A 12046-nucleotide genomic window follows, 5' to 3' on the forward strand; every position below is an offset into this window, starting at 1 on the left:
TTAATAGCAAAGATATTATTACAATCTTTATTCTGATTAAGTTTCTGATTTACTTCCTTCTATGTACCTTTTAATTTAAACTTCACATTTAATCCAAATAATCACTGAGAAGTTGTAGCTTTACCTAAGAAATTTTCCACTATATTTCTCCGCCAGCTGTCTGTTCCCAACTGCCATAGGGGGCAGTGTGGTGCCCGATTCAGCATGTAGGCAGGTTGAATTGTTTTTGGCTCTAGTAAGTTAATGTTTGGCCCAGGCTGAGGGAAAGGATTAACTATTGTAAGTCCAGTTCCCAGGCTGTTTGGTCCTAGCCTGCCCACCTTTGCTATAAAAAAGTGAGAAGGCTAAGGTCCAGGGGCAGATGTTCCTAGCTGAACTAGTTGGCTCTGCTCTGTACGTGGAATCAGGACTGCTGCTGAAGACACCGGACTTTCGAAGACATCTATGCTATGGACAATGCCACAATGAACTCTCGCCTCACATAGGTTGTTAGATGTTGTTTATGTTGAACTGTATGTTACAACCTGTTTAGTAGGGTTGCACTAGCCGTTATAAGCCTGATCTAGGGTTATTCAAAGGAGTGCCTGTTGGTTCTGGTGTATCTAAAGAACCAAGGTCTGTAAATGCACTAAGGAGTATGAAATAACACCGTTATAAAAGGGTTAACTCGGCAAGGCAAGGAAAAGGAACATTGCTGCTAGGGGTGACCAAGCACAAGTTCAAGACCCCAAGCAGCCTGTCGTTGGGCATGGTGACTGGTGGGGTGGCAGGTCCTCCGGTAGCGGAGGGTCGAGGTTCTGGCTCCCTCCCTGGTGGTCGGTGTCAGTCAGTGGAGGCTGGATCCGAACCCACGTTGCGGAGATCCATGGCCTAGTCACGAGGTATGCGAGATGAGGGAGTTGAGTGAGAGCGCACATGGGGTCTGTGCTGTGTGGTCGGCTGGGCCCTATTTGGTTACTGGGAGTGGGGTGATGTAGGTGCGCTGGACTGGTGGAGAGGATGCAGGTTCAGTACGTCCCTCCTAGTGCAACATCTACTAAGTTATAGTGTGTAGTGATATGGGACAAGACACTTTTCAGAGGAATTGCTGTACACAGTGGAAGCTCATCTCTAAGTTGGGGAATTGCCTTAATATTAAAATGATCACATGACCACCTGATCCCAGGCATTGATGAGTGCGCTCCACCCAAAAGTTACCCCCACGTGCAGGGCAAGTAGGCCCCACACACATACTTGGCATAGTTGGCAGGATACACCCACCTCATTCACCTGAAGACTACAACTAAAGAGACCGTGGCTGGAGTTATTTCTCTAGTTTGCAGTGTGAATGGGACACACAGAAAACAATGCAGTAAAAGATGTATAACCGCATATAGTGTTAATACCTCACACATAGAGGTTGATTTACTAAAATTGGAGAGTGGGAATTCTGGTGCAGCTCTGCATAGAAATCAGTCAGTGCCCAGTTTTTTTGTCTAAGCTTAATTGAACAAGCTGAATTTAGAAGCTGATTGGCTACCATGCACAGCTGCATCAGATTTTTTATGCTCTAGTTTTAGTAAATCAACCCTATAGTGCGGTGACAAGAGTTTCACTGCATTCTAAAATGCCTGCCACTACAAGGTCATGCAGAAAACTTGTTTTCTATGAGTCCCATTCAAACTGCAACGCAGTAAAAAGCTGTGCTGCAGCCTGCTGCGATAAAATGCAGACATACTGCATTTTATCACAGCACATAAGAGTGGAGTGTACTTTTTTACAATTCAAATAAAATTTGTACAAAAAAGAAAAAAGTGAGCTGTGCATGATGTGCTGAATCACCACACTGCCACCTATCACTGTCAGGAACGGAGAGGTAAAGCGCTCTGCCAGCTGTCCATTCCTGAGTGAACTGTCCTCAATGTTGAACATATAATGTTTATAATGATGGCACTTCATTTCTCTATAACTATTTCTATCTCTGGACTTCCAAAACTGAGCAGTCTTATGTTTTATCCTTCCCAAAAAATGGCAGCACTGATATGAGCAGCAAACTGAATACTTATTTTATTAGAACTAATAAAATTCAAAAAAATGTCAACTATACCCAATAAACAAAAAATTATTTTTACACGATGCCATCTAATTAGTCTTCAACTTCTGACACACTTTTAATAGACAAATAGGTCCTTGCACATAGACAAACAGTACATTTGCAAATTTGGGTGAACATTTAGCACCTATGGTAATTCCTGTAAACTGCAAAAAGAGTGTTGCCAAACAAGAAGTACATTTTATATTAAGATAAATTGAACACAGTCGGTTACCTACAGATTACGGTGTCATGGTGCTTAGATCACCCAGTTACATTACTTTCATCTTTGCTGTCTCTATCCCTAAATACATTTCACTATTTGGTGTGAATAAATATTCACATATTCACTAATACACCTAACAAGGCATCCAGTCCCCGAAATATTTCTCTTCTGAGGGACGGTTAATTGGATTTTTAATACTTTTAGCAAATAGTATATGGCAAAGATTTTACATTTACAAATTTCAATTACCACTATATTTGTGCAGCATCTTTGTCTCATTTTAATTCTATAATAATTAATATTTTCATATTTTCAAATCAGATGTTCATAGGATTAGCAGAAAGTTTCTGACAGACAGTGGCACACTCCGCCAACCAATTTAGCTCTTATTATTTAGACATCCTTCTATGTTATAAATATATCTATATAAAAAGGGGGTAACATTGGTTGGTGGAGGTTGACTCAGTGGCTTAGTGACTAGCACTTCTGCCTCGCAGGTTCAGATCCAGGCTAGGATGCTATCTGCATGGAATTTGCATGTTTTCCCTGTATTTGAGTGGGCTTTCCTCCAGGTACTCTGCTTTCCTTCCATACTCCAAAGACATGTTGTTAGGCTAATTGGCTCCTCTCTAAAGTTGCCCTAGTATGTGCATAATGCATGTGTGATAGGAACCTTAGATTGTAAGCTCCTTGAGGGTAGGGTCTGATGTGAATGTATAATATGTGAAGTTCTGAGTAAATTGTCAGTGCTGTATATGCCTGTAATAAATGAATACATCTTCCTTTAACCAGCAATTTAAACACTTCAGCCCCGGAAGATTTTCCCCCCTTCCTGACCAGAGCACTTTTTACAATTTGGCACTGCGTCGCTTTAACTGGCAATTGCGTGGTCATGCAATGCTGTACCCAAACAAAATTTACATATCCCCCCCACACACACATATAGAGCTTTCTTTTGGTGGTATTTGATCACCTCTGCGTTTCTAATTTTGGCGCTATAAACAAAAAAGTGTGACAATTTTGAAAAAAAAAATATTTTTAACTTTTTGCTATAATAAATATCCCCCCTATTTAACCACTTAAGCCCCGGACCATTTGGCTGGCCAAAGACCAGAGCACTTTTTGCGATTCGGCACTGCGTCGCTTTAACTGACAATTGCGCGGTCGTACGACGTGGCTCCCAAACAAAATTGACATCCTTTTTTCCCCACAAATAGAGCTTTCATTTGATGGTATTTGATCACCTCTGTGGTTTTTATTTTTTGCGCTATAAACAAAAAAATAGCAACAATTTTGAAATAAACGCATTATTTTTTACTTTTTGCCATAATAAATATCCCCAAAAAATATATTAAAAAACATTTTTTTTCCTCAGTTTAGGCCAATACGTATTCTTCTACGTATTTTTAGTAAAGAAAAAAAAAAACGCAATAAGCATCTATTGATTGGTTTGCGCAAAAGATATAGCGTCTACAAAATAGGGGATAGTTTTATGGCATTTTTATTAATAATTTTTTTTTACTAGTAATGGCGGCGATCAGCGATTTTTATCGTGACTTCGACATTATGGCGGACAGATTGGACACTTTTGGCGCTATTTTGGGACCATTCACATTTATACAGCGATCAGTGCGATTAAAAATGCATTGATTACTGTGTAAATGTGGCTGGCAGTGAAGGGGTTAACAACTAGGGAGCAGTCAAGGGGTTAAGTGTGTCCTAGGGAGTGATTCTATCTGTGGGGGGGAGGGGCTGTGTATGACACGACACTGATCACCGCTCCCTTATTACAGGGAGCGGTGATCAGTGTCAGTGTCACTAGGCAGAATGGGGAAATGCTTGTTTACATCAGCATTTCCCCGTTCTTCCTCTCTGTGAGACGATCGCTGGTATGTCCGGCGGACATCGAGTCCGCGGGACCGGCGATCACACTCACAGAGCTCGCGCCGCGCCCGAAAACCGCTTCTTAAAGGGCAACGTACAGGTACTTTAATATGCCTGTATGTGCCTTTCAGCCGACGTATATCGGTGTGAGCCGGTCGGCAAGCACTTACAAAAAAAAGAAAAAATTCTATACATGATATAAATATGCACTGATTACTGTATAAATGTCACTGGCAGGGAAGAGGTTATCACTAGGGGGTGATCAAGGGGTTAACTATGTGTTCCCTCACTGTGTTCTAACTGTGTGGGGATGGGACTAACTAGGAGAGATGACAGATCGCTGTCGCTACTTTGTAGGAACACACAATCTGTCTTCTCTCCTCTGACAGCATAGGCTTGCTTTCGTGCACGTGATTGCTCGTGGCTGGTGGTGATCGCGCCTGCCAGCCACGCGCATCGCGTCCCCCACTGTGCAGCTAGGTCGCCCTCAGGTGGCTGTTCTGGGCAAAGCCGTGTATATATATATATATATATATATATATACGGGATTTCGCCCAGGAGAGGCATTCTGCCGCAGTATATCTGCGTGAGCCGGTCGGGAACCGGTAGTGCACTCAGCATCATAATAGTGTATGGCTGCTAAGTCCTATGTAAGTATAACACTTACAGGTATTTTTTTTACTTCTCACAGAGATCATAGTATTCTCCCTAACCTAACAATGCTTTTGTTTGCTTTTCTTGCCAAAAGGGTGGAGCCATATTTGTTCAGGCACTATCCAGAGTCAGAATCTAATTCCTAGACTGAGATGCTGGCTCAGAGATGACAAAATTGAATCATGTAAATCTGGGTGTCTGTGCATTTCTTGACTCCCAAATGTCCACCCCCTGCTGCAACCCCTCACGTTGAGTCTCACTACAAAATTACAATGTTGCATTTTGATCACTGGGGAGACTGAAAAATTAATTTTTCCTGCCTACAGGAGACAGATGACAACATCTCTAGGCAAAGTCATTTGTCTGGAGCTATTTCTATGTTATACCTTCCTGCATCCTTGATGAACTGTGGATTTTTACACCAAACATCTCATGTATGCTACTCTTTCTCCTTCTTATAAAGCAAAATAAACAAATGAAACAGAAAAGGTAGAGTATTTTTTTTAAAACATATTCTGCTGCTGTATATTGTGGCATGTCAGGAATGTATCCATTCAAACTTGTAAACCTGAAAAAAGGTCTGCTTCAAAAATGACTAATTCCTCCTAATTTTTGTAAAAATACTCTTGTCAAATTAGCAGCACAATATTACATAATCCAGAAAAAAAAATGTATTTTATATATATATATATATATATATATATATATATATATATATACACACACACACACGCACACAAACATACACACCGGCCACTTTATTAGGTACACCTGTTCAATTGCTTGGTAACACAAATTACTAATCAGCCAATCACGATGCAGCAACTCAATGCATTTAGGTATCTAGACATGGTGAAGACAACTCGCTGAAGTTCAGACTGTGCATCAGAATGGGGAAGAAAGGGGATTTAAGTGACTTTGAACGTGGCATGGTTGTTGGTGCCAGATGGGCTGATCTGAGTGTTTCAAAAACTGCTGATCTACTGGGATTTTCACGCACAACCATCTCTAAGGTTTACAAAGAATGGTCCGAAAAAGAGAAAATATCCAGTGAGTGGAAGTTGTGTGGATGAAAATGGCTTGTTGATGTCAGAGTTCAAAGGAGAATGGGCAGACTGGTTCGAGAAGATAGAATGGCAACAGTAACTTAAATAACCACTACTTACAACCAAGGTATGCAGAATACCATCTCTGAATGCACAACACACCCAACCTTCAAACAGATGGGTTACAAAAGCAGAAGACAACCCCGGGTGCCACTCCTGTCAGCTAAGAATAGGAAACTGAGGCTACAGTTTGCACAGGCTCACTAAAATTGAACAATAGAAGATTGGAAAAATGTTGCCTGGTCTAAAAAGTCTCCATTTCAGCTGCGACATTCAGATGGTAGGGTTAGAATTTGGCATAAACAACATGAAAGCATGGATCCATCCTGCCTTGTATCAACGGTTCAGGCTGGTGGTGGTGGTGTAATAGTGTGGGGGATATTCTCTTTGCACACTTTGGGCCCCTTAGCATCAATTGAGCATCGTTTAAATGCCACGGCCTACCTGAGTATTGTTGCTGACCATGTCAATCCCTTTCTGATGACAGTGTACCCATCTTCTGATGGCTACTTCCAGCAGGATAATTTTCCATGTCACCAAGCTCAAATCATCTCAAACTGGTTACTTGAACATGACAATGCATTAACTGTACTCCAATGCCCCCCACAGTCACCAGATCTCAATCCAATAGAGCACCTTTGTTATGCTTTGGAACGGGAGATTCGCATCATGGATGTGCAGCCGACAAATCTGCAACAACTACGTGATTTTATCATGTCAATATGAATCAAAATCTCTGAGGAATGTTTCCAACACCTTGTTAAATCTATGCCACAAAGAATTAAGGTAGTTCTGAAGGCAAAAGGGGGACCAACCCGATACTAGCAAAGTGTACCTAATAAAGTGGCCAGTGAGTATATATATATATATATATATATATATATATATATATATCTATATATATATAGATATATATATATATATAGATATATATATATATATATATATATATATATATATATATACTGTGTATAAATATACTGTGATATATATATATATATATATATATATATTTACTATATCCACAACATCAACACATTTTACCGTTCTCACCAATCTGATCTTGTGATAGCCTGACCATGCTCCAATTAAGAATTTCATACACATTTAAAAGGGTCCTTATTGTTTCTGAGTGTGGAGTGTAGTACCTGTACCCCCTGTATCCAAGTCTCTTATGTCCTCGTTTAGTACTGAGCACCTCGATGAGTTGTGATATTTTTATTCCGCAGAATAAGAATAATGCATATAAGGACGCAATTTTTAAAATCAAAAGGTTTTCTTCTACTAATAATCCTGTACATGTGGAGTCTGCATAGCTATTAAATAGACATCAAAGAAAGTTTACTTCAAAATGGGTAAATGCTTTCTAATTATTAGCAATATTTGTTGTGATGGAAGATATTCTATTTATGGCATTGAATGTCTTTGTATATTGGAGAACATTGTGATGTCCTGCTGCACATAAATGATGTAATGGCTAGGAATTTTAGCTCCTAGTAAGAATATTCTTAAAGCAAACTCTTGCCCATTCAGGACAAAGTAACAGTTCTCCGGATAGCAGGCATGATAGAAGAATTATTTTCTAAGTGCTGCTCCATCCTCCTGGACACTATCCTCCTGGTAGCCTATTGCCGGGTCTGAGTCCTATCACATAGGAGCAAGGGCGAATCCTAAGCTCCGTTTAAGTTCCTATCTAGTGTAGGGAGAATTAGGACCTCTACTGGGCTTCTCCTTATAGGATATCTATAGGGGATCTACCCTCTGCCCCCTGTTTTTCACTGGGGTAGAAAGTGATAAGAAATCTAACATTTGGGCTGTCTTTAGAAAAGTGTAGCGCTGCACCCGCAGGATACGCTTTGTAATTTGAGTTCTCTGTTCTGCACCTTGACACTTTACAGGGGAGAGGTTACAACGGGCAAATAGAGAGGCAGTACAACACTTGGAAAGTACGTACAGGAACAGAACAAACTATTTTCATTAAATGTGTACCGTTTTCATACGATTTTTGTACAAGAAAAATCAGGAAAAAAAGGCTGCACATGATCAGAAACAATAAACAACAAAAAAAGCCTTTGTCATACGAGAATTTTCAAACAAATTTTCATTTATCGGTTCTGATTTGCTGTGAAACAAGGAAAATCGGCTGATTGTTTAAAATTTGTTCTACATTTTAAAGAAATCTAGTATAGTCTTGTACATTGTAGTTATGATGCAATTTTTTTTGTAAATTGTTTTGTATTGTATTTCTGATTAGATTATACTATACTATAGAAATTACTGTAAATAAGGGGCTAATGAAATAAATTCAGTTTTGGTGAAACTAGTCAGGTGGTGTGTAGGTTTGTGACAGATCTATTTTATTAGTTTCTTCAGTGTATATAATAAATGACATGCTCGTATTTTAAGTTAGTCAGAGGAAGGCAAAAGACATTATTTGTAAAACGGAAACATTTTTGTTTATTATAAAAAAGTGTGGAGGTTTTGAGAACCCTGTCAGTTGTTATTGCTGTCTGTGACCCCGCTAGGGAGGTTCCTTGTGTCCCTGCTAGGCACACTGTGTCCCGAAAGGGATATTCACCATGTTCCCACTAGGGAGATTCACCATGTTCCCACTAGGAAGATTCACCATGTTCCCACTAGGGAGATTCACCATGTTCCCACTAGGGAGATTCACCATGTTCCCACTAGGGAGATTCACCATGTCCCCACTAGGGAGATTCACCATGTCCCCATTAGGGAGAGTCACCATGTCCCCACTAGGGAGATTCACCATGTCCCATTAGGGAGATTCACCATGTCCCCACTAGGGAGATTCACCATGGACATTCACAGGACCAATATTACATCAAAAACACTTACAAAGTTTTTTTTAACCATTCCCTACTCTATCCGAAACTGGAAAAAAAAAGCCTTGGGTTTGGACATACAAAAGGAGTTGTCAAACATTCAGGAGCAATCTCTGCCAGGCTAACAAATTGGCGACACCCCTTCCAGCTCTGATGCGTTCTTGCCAAAGTTTATGTCAATGGAAAGGAAAGAGGGAAAAATAATGTCCACCCTGACAGCAACCGGCCAGTGACGATTTTTAACTGCTAGGAAACTATCTTCCCAGGTTTGGAACAGATCAGGAGCACATCAATTGCATGAGGGTGGATTTTGTTGACTGGTCACTCAGCCTCTTCAGTCTTGGAACCAGCAGAAAGCTGACACTGTCCTCTCTTAGCCATTTAGGGGAGCAAATCTTTACTAACATTTCTTTCCTTGGACTTGGGTTTTGGTGGTAAGTGCTGTACATGGGACTGATCCCTGTTTATGCTGATTTTTAGCAGCTTGTTATGCTACGAGAAAATTATTATAAATGTAATTTGTTAACAACCAGAGCTCTCAGGAATCTGTGATGTGATGTCCATTTGCCTGGGGTGATCATTATGTTTATTTTATTGCCTACAAAATGCCAGATGATTAGAGATTGATTTAAACACATTTGTTGTCAGTATACTGTATTATACAATGTTATGCCTTAATATAATCATTATAAAGTACCAGTCAAACACTTTTTAGAGCATACATGGTAATACAACACCTAACTTACATTTCTGTTGGTATATTGCAATCAATGGTAAGGGTGATGGAAGTTCCAGACACAGCTAAGACCAATGTGTGCCATCGATCATCAGCCAATGAGATGCTTCGGAAAGTAACTTTGGTTTGCCATTCATCAGGACGTTCTGTATTCCTGAACAGGAAATGTAGCTTATTTTCAGAGTACCTCAGGCCAAGAAGAACATGTCTGCTGTCTTCAGTGATCATAGTGAACAAGTATTCATTTTTCTGTTACAAAATACAATCTTCAATTAGGACCTTGTAAATATACACAACCCTTTCTACTTCTATCTTTAACCACTTCAGCTCCAGAAGATTTTACCCCCTTTGTGACCAGGCCATTTTTTGCTATGTGGCACTGCGCTACTTTAAAGTCTCTTTAGTGAAAATTAAAAGTCAGCAGCTACGAAAACTGTAGCTACTGACTTTTAATAAACAGACACTCACCTGTCCCACAATCCAGCTGTTGTCCTCCCTCACCAGTGCCAGAATCTTCACTATGGGCATCTGGCTGTGACAGCTTGCGGCTTCACAGTCGAGTGCCCACTGCGCATGCACGAGTCAAAATTGGGTACTCGCTCCTCCCACCTTCTCCCCAAAAGCTCCATTTCACAAACAGGAGCTGTGGAGGAGGCCTTAAAGTGGAAGTTCCCCTTTTGGGTGGAGCTCAGCTTTAACTGACAATTGCACAGTCATGCAACGCTGCACCCAAACAAATATATAGGTTTTTATTACACAAATAGAGCTTTTTTTTGGTGGTATTTGATCACGTCTGGGTTTTTTATTTTATATATATATATATATATATATATATATATATATATATATATATAAAAACAAAAAAAAACATATGTTTTACTTTCTGCTATAAAACATATCACATAAAAAAAATTAAAAAAAGAAATCTCTGAATACATTTTGGCCAAAATGTATTCTGCTACATGTCTTTGGTAACAAAAAATCCCAATAAGTGTACATTGATGGTTTTATTTTTTTATATACTAGTAATGGCGGTGATCAGCAACTTATAGCAGGATGGCTGGGAATCTGACACTAACTGTCACTTTGTGGGAAATAAATAACTGCCACTGACATCACCAGTGACATTATTACAGTGATCAGTATTAATAATATGCATTGTCACTGAACTAATGACACTGGGAAGGAAGTGGTTAACATCTAGGACGATGAAGGGGTTAAACAAGTGCCTAACAAGTGTTTATGTGTGTACTGTGTGCTGCTTTTACTAGGAATCTAGTTGTTTTGCTTAGCAGGGAACGAAAACACAACTGAATCCCCTGTCACTAAACACAGCTCTGTGTTGTTTACACTCACAGAGCTGTGTTCCGTGAAGCTCAGAGCCGATCGGAAGTTGCCGGTGGTCAATCACTGGCCGGGACCCAGTGATTGGCATGTGCTGGGACAAATCACGGGCGCGCACCCCCTACCCAGAAATGTGGAATCACATGATTCTGCGCAGCGGGCCCACAACTTTTTTCATTTATATATAAATACATTAGGCATGAAATAAAACAAAATATTCAACAGAAGTGAAGGGTCTCTATAAGATGAACTCTCCTCTCTACAGCTGTGTACTGATTAATTAATTTGAGTAAAATCCTTACTTACTTGCTTAACCACTTGCCGACCGGCTCACGCCAATATGCTTCGTCAAAGTGGCACGGGTGCGCAAAATGACATACCCGTACGTCATTCCATCATCAGCGGCTAGCGGACGCATGCCCTTCATGCACCGCAGAAGCGTGCCCACGGGTCCCGCGGACTCGATGTCTGCAAGTGGCCCGCGTTCGTGGCACGGAGAGGCAGAACGGGGAGATGCCTAGCAACATGACAGAGATCTACTGCTCCCAGTGATCGGGAGCAGTGATCTCTGTTATGTTCTAGTGAGCCCATCCTCCCTACAGTTAGAATACACTGAGGGAACACACTTAACCCCTCGATCGCCCCCTAGTGTTTAACCTGTTCCCTGCCAGTGATATTCACACAGTAATCAGTGCATTTTTATAGCACTGATTGCTGTATAAATGCCAATGATCCCAAAATAGTGTCAAAAGTGTCTGATTTGTCCGCCGCAATGTCACAGCCTCGATGAAATAAAAAAAAATCGCAGATCGCTGCCATTACTAATTTAAAAAAAAAATAATAATAATAATGCCATAAATCTATCCCCTATTTTGTAGATGCGATAACTTTTGCGCAAACCAATCAATATACGCTTATTGCGATTTTTTTTACCAAAAATATGTAGAAGAATACATATTGGCCTAAACTGAGGAAGAAATTAGTTTTTTTATATTTTTTGGGGATATTTATTATAACAGAAAGTAAAAAATATTGCTTTTTTTCTAAATTGTTGCTCTTTTTTTGTTTATAGTGCAAAAAATAAAAACCGCAGAGGTGATCAAATACCACCAAAAGAAAGCTCTATTTGTGGGAAAAAAAGGATATCAATTTTGTTTGGGTACAGCGTCGCACGACCGC

General features: G+C 40.1%; 1 protein-coding gene across 1 annotated transcript in view; it reads right to left on the bottom strand.

The window, feature by feature from the left end:
- Nucleotides 1-12046, bottom strand: part of TSPEAR (thrombospondin type laminin G domain and EAR repeats) — a 247921-nt gene that overhangs the window by 165047 nt on the left and 70828 nt on the right. The window contains exon 3 of the mRNA XM_073633468.1: nucleotides 9534-9772. Within this exon, the coding sequence (XP_073489569.1) occupies nucleotides 9534-9772 (239 nt within the window). The remainder of the gene's footprint in view (nucleotides 1-9533; nucleotides 9773-12046) is intronic.

The sequence above is a fragment of the Aquarana catesbeiana genome, linkage group LG06 (genome assembly GCF_042186555.1).
Source record: "Aquarana catesbeiana isolate 2022-GZ linkage group LG06, ASM4218655v1, whole genome shotgun sequence".
Lineage (NCBI taxonomy): Eukaryota > Metazoa > Chordata > Amphibia > Anura > Ranidae > Aquarana > Aquarana catesbeiana.